Genomic DNA, 20911 nt, shown 5'->3' with positions numbered 1-20911 from the left:
ATTTGGCCATCCTGTATGTACACATATTGAGGACAAGGATAATTGCTTACATATAAATTTTTATTTTTTTCAAAATGCCTTTGTGCTCGTATTATTAATAATACAATAATATCTCTTTCGGTAATCATGCACTTTACGGACAATCTCACCGATTTCAATGATCTTGACGTATGTTGTCAAGCTCACTCTCCTGAATAAGTATCAAAAGGTTTTAAGTGTCGCTCACTATTTATTAAAAAATTATTAACAAAAAAGTTTTTCGAATTATGTGCAATTTTTAGACATTATGTACGTTTCAGGAATCAAGGTGAAATGTACATGCGTGGATACGGTATGTTCCGCCCCCCTACGGTGGAGGCTCCATTTCCGGAAGATATAACCTAATCTATTCTGATTTAAACCAAATTTTAATTTTAAATTTTAATTTTAAATCAGAAATAGGTTTGGATTAAGTTATAGCTTTTGAAGGGGGGGGGGCGGAACCCACTGTCTCTAAGCATGTACTTTGCAACACAAGAGTTACTCTACATTTAATGATGACCTTCGCCATTTATTAAACATATATTCCATGAAATATACCTTCTTAAACGTATATACATGCTGTGGCAAAATCATATTACATTCATTAAACTGTTTTCGTTAATAACTTTTTAATGAACTTTTTAATAGTAAGCGACGCTTAAAACCTTTTGACACATACTCGGGAGAGTGAGCTTGACAACATATGTCAAGGTCATTAAAATGAATCGGTGATGTCATCCATAAAGTTCATAATTATCTCTTTTTTTATTCTTCTTTTCTATTCTTCTTTTTTCTTCCTCTTTTCTTTTCTGATAAAAAATAGTCATAAATAAAATGACGATTCATTCTAATATAATGGTACGCAACGTGGAAAAAATAGTTAGTATCTGTGTCGCGATGTAGCATCTACATCGTTTTCACGTGTTCTGCTTTATTTTCAACGACATATATCTCGATACTTTGAAAAACTCTCAATTATTCGTTTTTTTTCATTGTTTATTGAATCATTCATTGAAATGAAATTGATCGGTCTCATGTATTTCCTGTTTTGTAGTCATCTTAATGCGGCCCCGATAAATGTGATCTCTGAGATAAGTACGCTCATTAGGAGAATAATATGGACTAATTGGAATCAGTTCAACATCGAATTCAATCCTGATTCATTTCTCGACACGGTAATGAAAGTTTTCATTCATAGAAACGAGGATTAAAATCTTTAGTGTTTCGATTAATTTCTTCAATGTTGTTGAATGTGATAAAAAGTAATCTGCCGTTACTAGCCGCGTTCTCTTATTCAGAACAAAAATCGCACAGTTCCGCAAAATTATATTAATTATATTAATATAATTTAATTATATTAATTATATCATAGTCTTTAAAAATACATAGAATAGTATTTTTATATATTATTATTTTATTTTATATGTTTGTTTTTTTTTTTTTTTTTTATTATATATTATTATTATTTTATATGTTTGTTGCTTTCGGAGAGTTGATTTAATATTTCATTATTAATACTGCCCAATTAACGTTAAATTTCTTTTATTTTTTTTAAATGTATAAAAACGTGAAATATGTATGGTTGCATGCCTATGCCTATGAAAATAAATATATTATGCATTTCTCGTTGCTCAAATTTATTTTAAGTTCAGATCAGTTTTTCCTCTTTCTTACACAGACTTTTTTCAGCCTAAAACGATAATAAAAGCAGGTTATCCCGTGGAATCTCACGTTGTAATGACGGAAGACGGCTATCTCTTGACGTTACATCGTATCCCAGGTGGCAACGATTCTTTACCTGTGCTGCTGCAGCACGGTATTTTAGCCACATCCGCTGAATGGATTGTTCTTGGCAAAGACAAAGCACTCGGTATGATCGTCAATTAATAAACTCATACATGTATCGCACAACCGTTATCATATAACTAATTTCTTTCTATCGCAAAAATGCCAAAAAAAATTAAAAGTTCATGTTATATGTATGATACATGAAATTGTAAGTAATATGATAAATATTGTAAAAAATACACAATATTTTTTTCAATTTTAGCTTACCTATTAGCGGATCAAGGATACGATGTTTGGTTGGGAAATTTTCGAGGTAATACATACTCGAAGGCGCATATTTCCCTGTCTCCTTTGAATTCGACATTTTGGAATTTCAGGTATAAAATGATACAAAATAAAATACTAGAACAAAATAGGAATAATGGTGTTATAAAAATAAAATAAGTTTTTACCATATTTGTTTTAATTTGACGGAAGGATCTGTTTAACTTATTATATATATATATATATATATATATATATATATATATATATATATATATAAACAGGGTGTCCCAATTATCTTCCGTCATCTTTCAAAGACAGATTCCTGGGACGAACATCTAAAGACAATTTTTCCTCAACAACAATGTCGAGGCACTAATAATTTTCAAATTATAAGTGATTGGAAATAAGGGGTTTTTCGTAAACTAAGCTTTGTAGAAATAAAATATTAACAAAACCACATTCTTCGATTAATTTTAAATAGAGTTTACTTTAGTTGAGTTTTATAAGACTTTTTAAGACTTAATTAAAAGAAATTAAAGAAATTAAATGAAATTAATTGAAAGAAATTAATTGAAAGAAATTAAAGATATATGATAACAAAAAGCGGAAACATACAAAAAATGATGGCCTTTGTTGACATTTTCTGAGGAAAAATCGTCTTCAAATGATTCCAGAAATCTGTCTTTGAAAGATGACGGGAGATAACTGGGACTCTGTATATATAACATTTTTTTATATCTCGCTTCGTTTTCGAAAAAATTGCTTGTGTCACTATAAATGCCCCACTCTGTATATACAGGGCGATCCCGAAAAACCTTTCGTCTTTAAAATGACGTATTCCTGACACTATTCTAAGACAATTTTTTCTTTACCAAAATTTGATTTGAAGCGTAGTTTTTGAGTTATAAGCAAAAATAGTTAGTAAATCACGCGTCGAGTACAGGAGGCAGGCAGGGGCGGCCCGGCGCGCCGTGAACGCGGGCGCAGCTGATCGCCCGACAGGCGATTACCACTGCATGAGTCACTAACTATTTTATCTTATAACATAAAATTATGCTTTAAATAAAATTTTAAAGAAGAAAATGTCTTAGAATTACATCAGGAATACGTGTTCCTTAAAATAATGTTAATTATTAAAAGTTATTCCGGATCGCCGACCGTCGAACGCTGTAATCAGCTGATTGCTACATGCGATGTGTGTATGGTGGAGTGTGTGCGTAAAAGAGAGAGAGAGAGAGAGAGAAAGAGAGAGAGAGAGAGAGAGAGAGAGGGGGAGGAAGGGTAAGGGTGAGAAGGTTTTAGCCGATTGTTCGTCTTATCTCGCGTCAATCACGCGCCACGCGCAAGGCGTTTATTGTTAGATGTCGCGTGTCGCGTTTCTGGCAACACATAACCCTCGTGGTCGCGCAGTCTCCGCGGTCCGTCGCTTCGCGTCGAGTCATGTGTTCTCTCGCATTCGCGTTTCTTTTAAAGTAATTTTAAGTCTCGATAAAACGATGGGAATCGAGTGAGTAATAAACAGTAAACTCGTTATCGCGTAATCTGTGTCAATCGAGTGTAAGAGTGTTTCGAAGTGAGAAAGTTTCGATGTGCCGCGCATCTCTAACAATCAGCGGTGCAGCGATCTAATAATCGTGCAGCAGTTACAACAATACGTAGCATGAAGATTCGCTACGCTGCTACCAGGTGAGTGAGCAATAAGTAAGCAGAGTAAGTGAGTGAGTGAGTGAGAGAATGAGTGACTAAATGACAGAGTGTTGTAAAAGAGAGAGAGAAAAAAGTGTATGCGTACGTGCGTGCGTGTGTATGAATGTCTGTCCCTTTTACCCTTCCTCCCTCTCTCTCTCTCTCTCTCTCTTTCTCTTTCTCTCTCTCTCTCTCTCTTTCTCTCTCTCTCTCTCTCTCTCTCTCTCTCTCTCTCTCTCTCTCTCTTTTACGCACACTCCGCCATACACACATCGCATGTAGCAATCAGCTGATTACAGCGTTCGACGGTCGGCGATCCGGAATAACTTTTAATAATTAACATTATTTTAAGGAACACGTATTCCTGATGTAATTCTAAGACATTTTCTTCTTTACCAAAATTTTATTTAAAGCATAATTTTATGTTATAAGATAAAATAGTTAGTGACTCATGCAGTGATAATCGCTTGTCGGGCGATCAGCTGCGCCCGCGCTCGCGGCGCGCCGGGCCGCCCCTGCCTGCCTTCTGTACCCGACGCGTGATTTACTAACTATTTCTGCTTATAACTCAAAAACTACGCTTCAAATCAAATTTTGCTAAAGAAAAAATTGTCTTAGAATAGTGTCAGGAATACGTCATTTTAAAGACGGAAGGTTTTTCGGGATCGCCCTGTATATTTATTTATATTTTCGAAAATGCATTGTTTTCAAAATATCTCGCTTCTTATGCCAATATAATACATTTGCTATTTTTTCTTGATTCTTAGTTTAATCATTCTTTATGCAGAATTTTAATTTCTGCTTTTACACAACACTTTATATATTATATACTATATATGTATGCAAATTATATTTCTTTTCTCTGTATATGTGTGATCGTATGCATATTTATATATTTCATGTGTATCGAATGAATTTTTCATTAGCTTTCACGAAATGGGCATCTATGATTTACCCGCGATGATTACATTTATCACGAATATGAGATCCCAACCATTGCACACATATATTGGTCATTCTATGGGCACATCTACTTTCTTTGTAATGGCATCAGAACGTCCGAAAATCGCTCAAATGGTGCAAATGATGATCGGTCTCGCGCCAACAGTCTTTATAAATATGAAGAGTCCGATTCGATATTTCTTCCCATTTATAAGGGAATTAGAGGTAAAGTAATATAATGGTGATATATGTGTTAAAGGATATATAAGTTATTATCACGTAATAACAGTTTAACTAGTATGAAAAAAATAAAGTACATTTTTATACTTTTTGCGTTACAGATAAAGTTTGTAAACTGTTATCTGAAGAATGAAAAATAATGTTAATGGTGTTAGAAGTTAAATGTTATGGCGCATAAAATAATATAAACAATATAATGTTAGTAACAATCAAACTGATATTGCTGATTAGCTACTTAAATCTAATAATTGATTCATAAAAAAATTCTAGACTGTGATTGATCGATGTGCTCATTTATTGCTTATGTTTTTTATGTTATTGACTTAATGTACTATTTCAATTCGTATTTTATCAATCAGAAAGAAACAAATTCCTGGTAAAATAGAAAAAAAGTATTAAAATCTTCGAAAATTTTATAAAAAAAGGAATCTATTGCATTCCTAATTTATATTTCATTGTCTATTACGATGAAATATAAATTAGAAATGTAATAGATTCTTTTTTTTACAAAATTTTCGATAATTTTAATTCTAAACATTAACAAATTTACATCTTTTTTCATGTTTGTTTTCTGAACATATTCAATTTTTGGTTTCAATTTTAAGATACTTTGGACAAGTTGAAATTAAAATATCTCTTAAAGCTTTTATTAATATTAATTTAAATTGTTAAAAAAATTTGTTAAAAATTTATTAATTCATTTTCGTTAAACTCTCGAAGAAAGAAGAATTGCAAGTAAATTATTTCACGATTAAGAGATTTTCAATTGCAGATACCGATGAGATTGTTCTTCGAAAATGAATTTTTCCAAAGCGACTTTGTGAAATTTCTTTTGAAAAACATCTGCAATCAGAACATTGTCCCAAATATCTGTGCCAATTTGATATTTATGATCTATGGTGATGATCGCGAGCAGTTTAATTATGTAAGTAATGATTTACAGCCGAAATACAACTCCGATCGAATTTTCGATCATCGCATCCCATCATTTCACGATCGCGCGATCACGCTTCGAAGATCGAACTTCGCGCATATATCATTATTGTTTCCTATTTATTGTTATAGTCTCTGCTGCCTGTCATCTTCAATCACCATCCGGCCGGCGCCTCGGCTAAAACGATACTGCATTTCGCTCAAGTAATTGAGTCGGACAAGTTTCGGAAATACGATTACGGTCGCGTGAAAAATCTGTTGATCTATCATTCTACAGAACCACCGAATTATGATTTATCGAATATTGCAGTACCAGTCGCGTTGTTTTACGCCGATAATGACTGGATAATCAGCACAGAGGTACGCAATGGAAAATAGGTATTTATTTAAATAACGGAATTGTAAATAGTAAGGAAACTTGATTATATATAATTCAAATTTTAAATTACTTGATTGGGGAAGTAATTTAAAAGAAATCGCATACGATAGCTCACAAAAATATTTCTTCAAGGATGTGAAAAGATTATACCATTCACTGCCAAATGTAGTGGATATGTACGAAGTGCCGTGGTCCAAATTCAATCATGTGGATTTTATGTGGGCTAAAGATACGTCAAAACTCGTATACGACAGGATTCTCAAGCTCATGAGAAGAGAAAATCCAAACAACGTTACATCAGTGGAATAATATTGTCAGCAATCAAAATTAAAAATAAATCTTACACGCTAGATCTTCGGTAATATTGATGATTGTAATCGGTCATTCAATGAAACGTAAACTTCTAATATCTTAATATTATTTATAATATCCAAAAATGTTTAAGCAATTAAAGATTCGAGGATAACATTGTTTTTATAACTTACAGATAGAACAACTAATTTAAAAACATCTAATTTCCAGTTATTTTTCATCTGTCTTGTCTTACATATGATTATTAGACCTATATTGTGGTTTTTTTTAGATGTTCAATGTTATATTCATTCTGATGCTTGTGTCATTTTATTTTATTTTTGCGATTACAGTGTACATTTTCCGAATTATACGACACATAATACGATGCATAATACTTCAACAATTTTTTTATAGTTTATACTTTCTATCAGTTTGAATGGTACAATCTTTTCACATCCTTGAAAAATAATTAATTTTCCCTTCTCGTCTTTTTTAATTTGCAGTAAACAATACAATATGATACATATAAATTTATATGTTATATATATCATATTATAACGTACTTACTGTTGGTTTTATTATTTATTGTTCTATATTGCAATTTAGATAATTTACCTTCTACAATATTCATTTTCCGAAATACATGTATATATTGTAGTTACGTGCCCTAACTGCGTGCCCTAACCGTGAGCCCTAATCATCGATTTTTATTTTACTCATCATCATATTACTAATATTTTATATATATATTATAAATACTATATTTAACTATAAATACTATATTTTACTCCTCCTCCTTCTCCTCCTCCTCCTCCACGATTTTTATTTTGCTCCTTCTCCTCCTCTTCCTCCTCCTCCTCCTCGATTTTCATTTTGCTCCTTCTCCTCCTCCTCCTCCTCCTCGATTTTTATTTTGCTGCTCCTCCTCCTCCTCCTCGATTTTTATTTTACTCATTCTTTTTTTGACGGATTTTTATTTTACTCATTACAACTTATTTTTATTTTACTCATCATCATCGATTTTTATTTTACCCATCATCATCGATTTTTCTTTTACTCATCATCATCGATTTTTATTTTGCTCCTCTTCCTCCTCCTCCTCCTCGATTTTTATTTTGCTCCTCCTCCTCCTCCTCCTCGATTTTTATTTTACTCATTCTTTTCTTGATGGATTTTTATTTTACTCATTACAACTTATTTTTATTTTACTCATCATCATCGATTTTTATTTTGCTCATCATCTTCGATTTTTATTTTACTCATTATCATCAATTTTTATTTTGCTCATCATCATCAATTTTTATTTTACTCATCATCATCGATTTTTTTTTACTTATCATTCTAACCGCGTACCCTAACTGTACTCTTCAGGTCAGTTGAATCTACCTTTCGTTGATCCTGACCACTTTCTTTCTCGATCTCTGATCAGAGATCGAAAAAGGATAATTACTCCTTCGGATAATTACTGACAAAAGAACGTGAAATATTTACGCTCATTTAGTAACGATCGTTCGATTTCACGATCGTTCGATTTCACGATCGTCCGTTAAATATTGAATATAACTTTATTTTAATTGAAATAAAGCCAAATTACTACAAATTTCTATAAATTATATTTTATAATAAAATATAAAATTAATGTGTGTATTTATCATATTACAAATTATTTAATTAATTAATCATTTGGCTTTATGTTAAGTTAAAATAAAGTTTAAAAACAATATCTACAAATAAATTCTACGATGGATGAGCTATGAGCAATTAGAAAATAAGAGCGCATTATAAGAATAAATTAGCATCAAAAATTGAGAAAATTGATAATTGTTAATAGGTGTCCTTTATTTAACAAATTAAACAAAATCTTTACAAAAAAATCTTTCCTTGATCCCTTCTTTTTTTAATATTTTTTAATATTTTAATATATTTTCGCAATAGATGTAAAGCATAAGTTAGAGAGGACTTACTAAAATTATTTAATTTAATTAATTTAATTTAATTATTTAATTTAATTTATTTAATTTAATCCATTCTAGCTCATCCATTTTAAGGCAACGGATTTATTTATGATCTACATTTATATCTACAATTTCTACGAATCCGTTACCTTAAAGTTAAATAAAAGTTTTTTTCACTCACCGGCACTGATGCGCAACAGCGGAATTGTTGTTATCGAAGCTAGTTATCTGTAACATACAAATATAAAATTCATTTATAATAATGCTCATAAAATGCAAGTAATATTTAAAAAACTTTTTATCGCGCGGAATTTTATATCCGATGTGTAAAATAATAAGCAGATAAACACTTATGGAAAAATTTTGGATAAATTTTTGAAACTGCTTTTTAAATAGAAAATTTTATATGACTTTTATAAAAATTTTTCTCTTGAAATCATTTAAATAACAAGATCGAATTATTGTTCGTTTATAACAAGTTAACGATTTATAACAATTAATATATAAATAATAATATTTACCATCAGGTTGTTCCGCCGATGCCGCAGGATGTCCCTCCTAGGCCTGCTCCTCCTCTCAGATCATCAGGATTGTTGCATCGATCTATAAGGTACAAAAGAAGATTTCAATGTAGCAGCGTTCAAAATAATTAATATTTCAAATATTATTGTATACATTGAATTTTATATTCGAAGCATATAATAATAACGGATTAATAAAATAATTTTATAAATTTTAAAAAACATTACTAATAATTCTCTTATAACTTTATAAAAGCTTACACCTTTACAAGATTATAGCTTTAATTTAAAAATCTTTTTCTTTAATTCTCTTTTATTTAAATATAAATAAAAAATAAAAATAAAAATATCAAATTAATTATTGCGATTAATAGTTTAATTTAAATTACAATAAATATATTTAATATTTAATATACAATACAATTACAAATTACAAATAAATAAATTGCTTACCACAAGGTTGCTCTGCCCGAGCCTGATGCCTCTTCCAGGCCTCTTCCTCCTCTCATGTTGTTGGCGCGCGATACTTTTAACGACACTCCCGCACTCGCGAGCGATATTTTTATATCGCTATTTTCGTTATTTTACGCGCGATACTGAACGGCATTCCCGCACTATTTCGATGCGATTAAAAATTTTATATTTGATCGCGCGATGTATATACTCAATATGTATATACCTTTAACGGCACTCCCTAATATGTATATACCTAACGCGTTGACGAAGCGCTTGTTGTCCGCGGCACGTTGATGGCACCGACGACGCGAAAGGGTACTTAGCTTCCCTTTCAGGCACCTTAAGATTTATCATAAATTGAAAAATTTAAAATAAACCTCAAGGCACCATCCAAGTACTAAGCCCTCCCACCGCGACAAGGTGTACCCCATGGGAGGATTATATTATATTATAAGTAATTTTATATATAATATAATATACGATTAATTTTGTAATATACTATATACATTTTAATTCGCAAATATAAACGATAAATAAAAATATAAAAGACAAGAGAAAATCTATTATATAAAGCAATGCTCAAAATAATTGTTAGAGAAAGAATTTGATAATATATGGAACGTCTCACATCACTATCTCACTGCTTGAAGGCCGCTGAGGGATTGATCGTAGGTCAGAAATATTTCCGCGGTACTGTTTATATCGTCAAGGTTGACTATGTAGAGGGAGAATTTGATAATATGAAACATCACTACTTTATTGTTCAAGGTTACTATGCGAATGATAAACTGTTTATATCGTTTATATCGCCAAGACTGATTTATACTAGGTTATTGTTATAATTCGTCGTCGAAATATTCTGTGAGTGATTGTCGATTAAGAAAATTTCAAGCATTAGTCGAAATTTATTTAATTCTAATAAGTATCGTTAGAGAAATTATTATAATAAGCATCAATAATCAAAAGATCATAATAAAATTAATTTCTTCATCCCCTTTTATCGTTCCCTTTTTCAATTTTTATTCGTAGTAATTAATGATTGCAATTCGATAAAGATTTATCGTTGCGATACATTTTCATGACGTTTATCATAACTTAATTTATTTTTAATTATTAGTAATTATATCCAATTATGTTTCATTACTAATCGTAATCGTGTTAAAAAAAAAATTCGACAATATGCGAAGCGTTTCGCACCACTACTTTATCGCTCGAGTGTCATCATGCGAATGATAATGAAGCCGTAAATAGCGCGCTATAGTTTATATTGTCAAAGTCGAACACCGTGTTATCGATAATTCGTTCAAATATTTTACGTACTATAACATATACTGTTATACATAAAAATATTAAAGTTGTAGAAGTTTTTCAATTTATTAATTAAACGATTATTTATTAAACAATTAATTAATATACCATATTAAACAATTAATTAATAAACCATAACGTACAAACAATAACACATTATTGTTTACGTCATCAAAGTCGAAGATAATGTTATTGATAATTTTTTGTAGAAATATTTTATATACTATAAAACAATTTATTAATTAAAACTGATTATTTATTAAACAATTTATCACAGAACCTTTCGTTATGCTAATTATATGCATCTATAATTCGATTGTTTTACTTCGTGTTCTCTCACAATCCAAATTATATTTACATTGTCAAGTAGAATGATAAGATAATACGAATGAAATATATTTGTGACTCTAAATATTAAAATAATAATTATTGTCCATAAAAATCGCAACGATCGAAGAGATTATTTAATATTTTGGATTCCTATAATTTAATCGATTCTCGATTAAATTGTATATTGTTTAATTAACAAAAATTGAGAAAATTTAAAGCATTATTCAAAATATATTTAATTTTAATATTATTAAAGAAATATTACAATTAACAGCAATGATCGAAAGATCATTACATAATTTTTTTATCCCCTTTTATATATTTCCTGTTTCAATTTTTAATCGTGGTAATGAAGCATTACGATTCAATAAAGATTTATGGTTGCGATACAGTTTCATATTGATAATTAATTTTTAATTAATTAATTTTTATTAATATTTAAAGCAAATTATGTTTCGATACTAATCATAATCGTGTTTAGTAAGAAAATTACAATATTTGAAGCGTTTCTCACTACTTTATTATTTAAGAGTCACCGTGCGAAATGACAAAAGGCGATATATGTATATAACACATCATTGAAATGAATACTAAAATTTTTATTTCTCTTAGTTTTCTTTAAATGCTATCAAGAAATGGTTGAAAACGATTGCCGTTTTTTAATTCAAAACTGAAATTTAGGCGTTAAGTTGAATTTATATAATTCTTAAAACGATTTTTTTTTGCGATTTATCACACATATGCATATCGATCTACCTTTGTATAATTATGACAGCAATAACACGAATCATTCGAATTTGTTGTCGAAAAAATAATTCGAATATGATCGAGTAAATGTATATGTAATTTTATACAAAATATATACATATATATTTTTTATACATATAAAATGTATATATATATTTGATGCAGAAGTTTTTTCGAAAATTGCAATAAAACAGATAGAAAGCGAGATAAAAACTAGCAACAAATTTTTCAAACAGCAGATAAAAGTTGAATTCAAGGATTAAAAGTAATTTATTCCTCATACATACGCGTTTTCTTACTTCATGCTGTAAATTTGGTAATTCATCTTGTATACCTAGACGATAACATTTAAATTTAAATATGAGATGTTATCTGTAATAGGAGAGAGCGATGTATCAACCGTTCGGCTCTTCTTGTTTTGAGTTGCTCCTTTTTTTCGCTTCGAAACAAATGTTGTTTTCTCGAAAGTTAGGATAAAAATATGCAAAATATTATCCCCATCAACGTAGCAACGATAAATAATAGTAATAATCGAACATGTAACAAAATAATGGTTCGATATTCGGAAGCAAGAAGATCCATTTTGCATTTATATATGACGAGACTACTTTTTCTATCACGGTAATTTTTTCGTAAGAATCTCTATTTGGTATAAGACCGAAAGGGACGATTCCTCTCTACAAAATCGGATCGACAATCGCTTTCCATTCTGACTCACGATATATTTCTCGCTTAAATCGCAATAAATTTTTATTTCATAATTTAATTTTACGTTAATTTTATATTTTATAATTTAATTTCACGCATTTTATTACTCTTCCGTCTTTATCATTTCGTCATCCTATATGTACAAATATTGAGGACAAGGATAACCGGTTACATATAAATTTATATTTACTTTTTTCGAAATTTTTTTCTCATATGATTAATAATACAACAATATATTTTACTTATTCTTCTTTTCGAGCTTATAAAAAATAGTCATAAATACAATGACGATTCATTCTAATACGATGGCACGCAGCTATAAAAAGCAGTTAACATCTATGTCTCGCAGTAGCATCTATGTCGCTTTCGTGTGTTCTGCTTAATTTTCAACGATATATATCTCGATATTCCAAAAAAACTCTCGAATTATCCGTTTTCTTTCACTATTTATTGAATCTTTCATTGAAATGAAATTGATCGGGCTCATGTTTTTGCTGTCGTTTTGTAATCATCTTAGTGCGGCTCCGATAAATGTGACCTCTGAGATAAGTACGCTCATTAGAAGAATAATATGGATTAATTGGAATCAGTCAAACATCTCTCACAAATTCAATCCTGATGCTATTCTCAACACGGTAAATGAAAGTTTTCATTGACGGAAATTAAAAGGGAATTAAAATCTTTAATGTTCCGATATCTTCTATGTTGTTGAAAGTGATAGAAAGTGAGAAAAATTATATTATATTATAATCTTTAAAAATACATTGAATAGCATTTTTATATATTTTTGTTGCTTTGGAAGAGTGATTTAATATTTAATTATTAATACTAATCAATTAACATTAAATTTCTTTTATTTTTTTATTTTGAAACGTAAAATAATGTGAAATATATTATGTTTGCATGTCTATGCCTATGAAAATAAATATATTATGCATTACTTGTTCAAATTTATTTCCAGTTCAGTTTTTCCTCCTTCTTACACAGTTTTTTTTTCAGCCGGGGATGATAAAAAAAGCGGGTTATCCCGCAGAATCTTACATTATAATGACGGAGGACGGCTATCTCTTGACGTTACATCGTATCCCAGGTGGCAACAATTCTTTACCCGTTCTTCTGCAGCATGGTCTTTTATGCAGCTCCGCCGACTGGGTTGTTCTTGGCAAAGGCAAAGCATTGGGTATAATCGTCAATCAATTTTTAAATTCAAATATGTATCACAAAACTGTTATCATATCATTAAATTCTATCGTAAAAATGCTAAAAAATTCGTATTATATATATATATATATATATATATATATATATATATAATATATGAAAATTCGTATTATATATATAATATATATGAAAATGTAAGTAATATGATAAATACACATACAACATTTCTTTTTATATTAGCTTACTTATTGGCGGATCAGGGATACGATGTTTGGTTGGGCAATTTTCGAGGTAATATATACTCGAAGGCGCATATTTTCCTATCTCCTAAGAATTCGTCATTTTGGAATTTCAGGTATAAAATAATATAATATAAAATACTAGTATAAAATAAGAGTAATGATGTTATAAAAATAAAATAATAATAATTTTGACAAATACTTCTTTTAATTTGACGCAAGGATTTGTTTAACTTATTATACAGATATTTTTTTTTTCGAAAATGCAATGTTTTCAAGATGTCTCACCTTTTATTCTATAGCTAATACAATGCATTTGCTATTTTTCTTGATTTTTCTTGTCATTCTTTGTACAAAATTTTAATTTCCGCTTTTACAGAATACTTTATATATATATATGTAATATATTTATTTTCTCTATACATGTGTATGTGAGATTGTGTATATATTTATATTTTACGATATATAAATGAATTTTTCATTAGCTTTCACGAAATGGGCATCTATGATTTACCCGCGATGATTACATTTATCACGAATATGAGATCCCAACCATTGCACACATATATTGGTCATTCTATGGGCGCAACTAGTTTTTTTATAATGGCATCAGAGCGTCCGAAAATCGCTCGAATGGTGCAAATGATGGTCGGTCTCGCGCCAGCAGTTCTTGTAAACCACTTGCAGAGTCCAGTACAACACTTATTACCATTTAAAAATGAAATTAAGGTAAAATAATGATGATACTGTTAAAAGATATATAATGTATCATGTAATAACAAAGTTTAAACGGTATGAAAAAATAAAACACATTTTCATACTTTCTTTTATAGATAAAATTTGTAAACTGTTATCTGAAGAAGGGAAAATAATGTTAACAGAGTTAGAAGTAAATGTTATGACACATAAAAAAATATAAGTAATATAATGTTAGTAATAATCAAACTAACATTGCTGATTAGCTACTTAAATCTAATAATCAATTTATAAAAAATACTAGACTGTGATTGATCGATGTTCTCATTTATTGCTTTATGTTTATTATATGTTACTAACTTAATGTACTATCTATCAATTAATATTCTATCTTTATAATATTCTATCAATATTATAAATAAATTCCTGGTAAAATAGAAACAAAAATATGTCTTACAATAAAATATAAATTAGAAATGCAATGGATTCTTTTTTTACAAAATGTCGGAAGATTTTAATTCTAAACGTTTAAAAATTTACATCTTTTTTCATGTTTGTTTACACTGTACATATTCAATTTTTGGTTTTAATTTTAAGAAGATACCTTGGACGAGTTAAAATTGAAATAACTCTTGAAACTTTTATTAACATTAACTTAAATTATTAAAAAAATTTGTTAAATATTTATAAATTCATTGTGAAAATCATTAAAATTCTCGAACAAAAAAGAATTAAATTACATAATGATTAAGAGATTTTCAATTACAGAGAGTGATGCAATTATTTTTCCATGATGAATTCCTCCAAAGCGACTTTGTGAGATTTCTTTTGAAAAAAATCTGCCAGCGGAATATTAGTCTCGGAGAGATCTGCTCAAATTTTATGTTTATGATCTGGGGTGATGATCGCGAACAGTTTAACAATGTAAGTAATGATATAAGTATGTAAGTAATTTGCTGTTGGAATACAACTCCGACCGAATCTATGAATATTGCATTCCACTATCGCGTGATCATATTTCAATTGGAACTTTAAATATATCATTATTGTTTTTTATTTATTGTTAGACTCTATTGCCTGTCATCTTGAATCATTTCCCGACCAGCATCTCAGTTAAAACGCTACTGCATTACAGCCAAATAGCTGACTCGGGCAAGTTTCGCAAATACGAATACAGTCGCGTGAAAAATCTGTTGATTTATAATTCTATGAACCCACCAAATTATGATTTATCGAATATAACAATACCAGTCGCGTTGTTTTACGCCAATAATGACTGGTTAATCAGCACAAAGGTAAGCAATGGAAAAGTATCAAATTTTAAATTACTTGATTGATTGGGGAGATAATTGAGAAGAAATCGCATATGATAACTCACAAAAATATTTCTTTAAGGGTGTGAAAAGATTGTACCATTTATTGCCCAATGTAGTGGATATGTACGAAGTGCCGTGGTCAAAATTCAATCACATGGATTTTATATGGGCTAAAGATGCGTCAAAACTCGTATATGACAGGATTCTCAAGATCATGAGAAGAGAAAATTCAAACAACGTTAGATCAGTAGAATAATATTGTCAGCAATTAAAATTAAAGATAAATGTTACACGCTAGATCTTCAGTAATATTAATGATTGTAATCGTTCATTCAATGAAACGTAAACTTATAATGTCTTAGTATTATTTACAATTATCTATTGTAAAGTTAATGGTGCATGATTGTCTGTTTGGTCGATACAAACAATTCTTTCTTGAAAGAATTGTTTTTTATTATTAATTATGAATTTATGTAAATAAACGTTCTTAATTAAAAATACATGATCACGAAAAATTTGATATATTTAAATTAAATTGATCGATGAAAATCTATCAGGATTTTTCGAATGTTTCGCGCGTTCTCTACCTGTTTCAAGCATTCAACAGAAGGGCACGCGCGTTCATATATATACGTTATCGAATACCGACACAGTATTAAGAGGAATGTGAGTAAGCCACAACACATTATTTTTCTGTGTATCCAGTCATAAAGTGTCGAAAGAAACTCGTCGTTGAAATTTTCAGGAATCGAGACTTCAGTAATAAATAAATTCTGAAAAATGTTTCGCCTTTTTGTGGTAGTGACGGTACTTTTTATGACGACTGATGCGCAATTGCACAGGTTGGCATATATTTGTTGTATTTTATATATTGGAACAAGAAGGAGAGAGATAAAGATATCAAGATTATAAAGATTGGTTTTGTTCGTAATCAACACATCTGATTTCTTGGATTAAACGCATAGCTTTTGAAAATGCAATTAACGCTTCAATACAAATTGGGTGAAATTTTTTTGATATCAAAATGTATATTTTTATTCACTAGTCGAAGAGGAGATAGAAAAGGGATATTTTTGATAAAGTGACTTTTCTTTCGTAACGTTCGATTTTGCCTATTTTGTTTATCTACACTCAAACGACGATCGTTAACATAAATATCGTGATTGAAAGTCATCAAAACAAATTGTAACCTAATTGTAAACTATTTTTTCATCCCTTGGCAAATCAACTTTAGATATAATGAATTGCTTTATATTATTTAATTACTTGATATTCTTTATATCTTATTTTTAATAGTTCTTGTTAAATTATTTCCTTGTGTAAAATTATACGCAAAATTCTAGTTAAGAAAAAATCAATGTCTGCTAAGTTATAACGATTTTACATAAGATTGAGTTAAAAATTAAATATTATATATATATATATATATATATATATATATGCAATATAAAGATCAATTTTAATATATTAGAAAGATTATCGAATAAATAAACATTTCTGATATAATTATATTTAAATGCGTAATATATTTATATTGTAAATATGTAAGTTACGTAATTGATTTATGAGATGTTTAATTTTATATAGACTTTCATATTTGTTCTGGAAATATCTGCTATTTCCTATCAAATATAAATATTCATTATGTATATATATATATATATATATATATATATATATATCAAACAGAATATTCTTTGTTATTTCAAGGATTTCAATGCACAAGACGGATCCTATTTCCATTCTACAATCTATGAAAACAGTTGGCACCGATTTGGAACAAAAATATAGGTTTCTTCCGATAAATAATTTTCCTTTAATACCTTTGTATAATTATCTAAATCTAAAGTATTATGGCTTTATTGAGATTGGAACTCCGCCGCAAGAATTTAGAGTGATATTGGATACTGGTTCCGCAAATTTTTGGGTATTCTCCAAAAATTGTACAATTCCTATTTGTTGTAAGTAATTTATTTCTAAACATATACGCAATAATACACACATATATATAAATATGACTTATATATTTTAAAAAATATTATTTATTTACTATAGATTAATAAAAAACGATATCTTTAAATTTAAAAGTTTCTTTCTAATATTGCTAATTTGTGATATTACTGAATATGCTTTACAGTTAAACGTAGTCGATATTATAGTAACGAATCTTACACATATATACCAAATAATACTCCATTTCATATACGATACCTCGATTACAATGTAACAGGATTCCTATCTACTGATACAGTGACTGTAAGTCATTATTAAACAAACAATCCAAATTAGTTACAACTATAATCGTAACTTAAACATTTCTTAATCATAATCATTTCTTTTGCGCGGCAATAACGACATATTATTTTAATATCAATTTTATATATCAATTTTATATATCAAATTTATATATCAATTTTAATATAGGTTGCCGATTTCGATATAAAGAATCAAACATTTGCAGAAGCGGTACACATATCAAATGACGATGTGTTTTCTGATAGAACATTTGATGGTATCTTGGGCCTGGGTTATTCCAATCTATCTGTAAAAGGAGTAACACCTCTCTTCGACAACATGATTGAACAAGGTCTAGTGTCATCACCTATTTTCAGTGTTTATCTCCATAGGTACATATTATGTATATCCGTATAATTATAATTATATGTTTATTTATATTTATTTTAATATTAAATTTATTATTTTTACATTATTACAATTTTTTAAATTAAAGTAATATTTATATTTGTACAATAAATATATAATAATTTAATCTTAACTATCATACACACATACATATCACAATATAAAAAATATATAATTTGTTCAGAGATGTTTCAGAGGAGAATGGTGGTGTACTGATATTAGGTGGTTCCGATCCTGCTTTTTACGAAGGCAATTTGACATATATACCTGTTACTCGCAAAGGATATTGGCAATTTACCATAGATGAGTATGTCATTTCTTAAATTACGTTAATCATATTTCAACAAATTCTTAACTTTATTGCTTTGTAGGATCAAAATAGACTACATTAATCTGTGCATTGAAAGCTGTCAAGCTATCGCTGATACAGGTACTCCATGGATAATTGGACCAATATCAGAAATCAATCGTATTAATAATTTTATTGAAGTTTTTAATGATGATGGATATGAAACAGTAAGTAAACGATTATGTCTTTCACAAAGCACTAGTCTTTGATGTAAAAGATGATAAAAATTTAATAATAGCGGAAAATAAATGTCAGGTGTGTTCAAATAAAACATATATTTGTGTGGAACAACGACATTAATCCACGTTTCGGTTCAACGTACTTAATATATTTATTAAATATTAATTATTAATTTGATATTATCATTTATTTAAAGGTAGACTGCGACCGAATTTCTGAATTGCCTACAATCAGTTTTATTTTGGATGGTAAGGCATTCGATCTTACCGGCACAGATTATATCATTCAGGTGAGCGCTATAGGTATTATTTATAGATATTATTTAAATTATTTAAGTATATATAAGAGCAGTTTACGTTGTTAAATATAATTCTGCACAGTACAAGCTAGAGGACGGTACTAAATTGTGTGTAAGCACCTTTGTTGGATGTCACATCCCTGGGATAAATTGGATTCTAGGCGATCCATTTATTGGCCGTTTTTACACCGAGTTTGATATGAAGAATGATCGAGTGGGATTTGCTTTGGCAAAAAATTTCTCGAAATATACAGAAAATTTTCTCTTGTCACATATTATTCTGTATTTTATATTGTTTTTCTGTATTTTAGCATCAATTGTTTTAATTATTCGTTCAATTTGCGATAAGAAAAAAAATCACATAATATAAATATATTATGATAATAAAAATTATAAAAGTTTTACATGTACACATTAGTGACAATACATATATGTAGATAAAAATGATCAAATAGAAAAGTACGAGTGTACAATTTTTTACACGAATAAATAGAAAAGAAAATGTGGAATAATTAAAATTTCAATTTTTAAAAAAGACGACTCAATTATATCCGAAATCGAAACTAAAATTAACAGAATATCAAAATATACAGAAAATCTTTTCTTCTCACAATTTATTGTGTATTTTATCATCAATTTTTTAAATTATTTGTTTAGTTTTCGATACGAAAAAAAAATTCAATCTTTCCTAATCGTCAAAGCCGACAAAGATCGTATGTTATTAAATGAATTTTTGAATAATTTGGATATAATTATACTTTAATTTTCAACAGTGCAATACATTATTGTGAAAGCAGCTGATTTGAGCTGATGCTAATTAAATAATTGCTAATTAAATTAATGTTAATTTTTGCGAGCAAAGTATCACTTTGCTAAGTTCATTGCATGGATGTCTAGTCAACATAGTTAATGTATTCCTTCGAAACGCTGATTGCTTCTTCATTAATCACGCACACATTTAATAATTTATTTTAATATAATTTATGATAATTAAAAAAATGATAAATAAAATGTTTTAAAATTTAATTGATTGATAGGTTCTCGGATGTGCTTCTAATACGCGTGATCGTACATATAGCCGCCACTGCTCATCGATAAATGATATTTCTAGTAGCCGAGTACAGAAAGAAATTTATCAGAAATTTCGAAAACATGTTTCGTTTTCTTGTAAGGTTCCGCTTTTCACGTTGATCGCGAAAACTAAGGATAAGTTCATATATATGTATTGTATTGTACGCGTGTGTTATACATATCGGTATAATAAATATTGAATTTATAAAGATCGGTCTATTATATCGAATAGTACAATTATGCTCTTAATAAATATTTGTTTTAATGATAACAAGAATTGCAATTTTTTTATTTTATAATGTATTTATCTTATTATATATTATTTTATTATATACGCTGATTCTTATAATGTATTTAAATTATCATCATAATAATGCTCCTCA

General features: G+C 28.9%; 3 protein-coding genes across 4 annotated transcripts; all 3 read left to right on the top strand.

The window, feature by feature from the left end:
- Positions 1-917: 917 nt before the first annotated feature.
- On the top strand, positions 918-6581 carry LOC105255749 (lipase 3). The gene is made up of 7 exons (XM_025409265.1): positions 918-1196; positions 1711-1891; positions 2072-2186; positions 4689-4929; positions 5717-5869; positions 6010-6237; positions 6389-6581. Exons 1-7 carry the CDS (start codon positions 1038-1040, stop codon positions 6563-6565), a joined length of 1254 nt encoding a protein of 417 aa, XP_025265050.1. The 5' UTR covers positions 918-1037; the 3' UTR covers positions 6566-6581.
- Positions 6582-12939: 6358 nt separating this feature from the next.
- Positions 12940-16399, top strand: LOC105259408 (lipase 3). 2 transcript variants are annotated; one of them, XM_025409262.1, is made up of 7 exons: positions 12940-13210; positions 13575-13755; positions 13977-14091; positions 14461-14704; positions 15440-15595; positions 15739-15966; positions 16067-16399. In XM_025409262.1, exons 1-7 carry the CDS (start codon positions 13043-13045, stop codon positions 16241-16243), a joined length of 1269 nt encoding a protein of 422 aa, XP_025265047.1. In that variant the 5' UTR covers positions 12940-13042; the 3' UTR covers positions 16244-16399. The 2 variants fall into 2 exon arrangements, with proteins under 2 accessions (XP_025265047.1, XP_025265048.1); XM_025409263.1 differs by lacking the exon at positions 12940-13210 and adding an exon at positions 13251-13299.
- Positions 16400-16609: 210 nt separating this feature from the next.
- On the top strand, positions 16610-20555 carry LOC105259409 (lysosomal aspartic protease). The gene is made up of 9 exons (XM_025409273.1): positions 16610-16829; positions 17698-17948; positions 18125-18243; positions 18412-18614; positions 18815-18937; positions 19002-19146; positions 19356-19448; positions 19540-19763; positions 20495-20555. The coding sequence occupies exons 1-9, from the start codon at positions 16768-16770 to the stop codon at positions 20553-20555; spliced, it is 1281 nt and encodes a 426-aa protein (XP_025265058.1). The 5' UTR covers positions 16610-16767.
- The last annotated feature ends 356 nt before the right edge of the window (positions 20556-20911 follow it).

This window comes from Camponotus floridanus, unplaced genomic scaffold (assembly GCF_003227725.1).
Source record: "Camponotus floridanus strain SB8 unplaced genomic scaffold, Cflo_v7.5 scaffold250, whole genome shotgun sequence".
Lineage (NCBI taxonomy): Eukaryota > Metazoa > Arthropoda > Insecta > Hymenoptera > Formicidae > Camponotus > Camponotus floridanus.
This window is presented reverse-complemented; position numbering and strand designations above follow the sequence as displayed.

What these genes read in the sequence shown, in the direction of transcription:
- LOC105255749 (XM_025409265.1), top strand. Translation starts at nt 1,038, where the DNA reads ATGAAATTGATCGGTCTCATGTATTTCCTGTTTTGTAGTCATCTTAAT. An exon ending in TGGCAAAGACAAAGCACTCG is followed by an intron (nt 1,892 to 2,071) that starts GTATGATCGTCA and finishes TTTCAATTTTAG; the next exon opens with CTTACCTATTAGCGGATCAA. An exon ending in ATCGCGAGCAGTTTAATTAT is followed by an intron (nt 5,870 to 6,009) that starts GTAAGTAATGAT and finishes TTATTGTTATAG; the next exon opens with TCTCTGCTGCCTGTCATCTT.
- LOC105259408 (XM_025409262.1), top strand. Translation starts at nt 13,043, where the DNA reads ATGAAATTGATCGGGCTCATGTTTTTGCTGTCGTTTTGTAATCATCTT. An exon ending in TGGCAAAGGCAAAGCATTGG is followed by an intron (nt 13,756 to 13,976) that starts GTATAATCGTCA and finishes TTTTTATATTAG; the next exon opens with CTTACTTATTGGCGGATCAG. An exon ending in TCGTCATTTTGGAATTTCAG is followed by an intron (nt 14,092 to 14,460) that starts GTATAAAATAAT and finishes ATTTTTCATTAG; the next exon opens with CTTTCACGAAATGGGCATCT.
- LOC105259409 (XM_025409273.1), top strand. Translation starts at nt 16,768, where the DNA reads ATGTTTCGCCTTTTTGTGGTAGTGACGGTACTTTTTATGACGACTGAT. An exon ending in ACTGATGCGCAATTGCACAG is followed by an intron (nt 16,830 to 17,697) that starts GTTGGCATATAT and finishes TGTTATTTCAAG; the next exon opens with GATTTCAATGCACAAGACGG. An exon ending in TATCTACTGATACAGTGACT is followed by an intron (nt 18,244 to 18,411) that starts GTAAGTCATTAT and finishes ATTTTAATATAG; the next exon opens with GTTGCCGATTTCGATATAAA.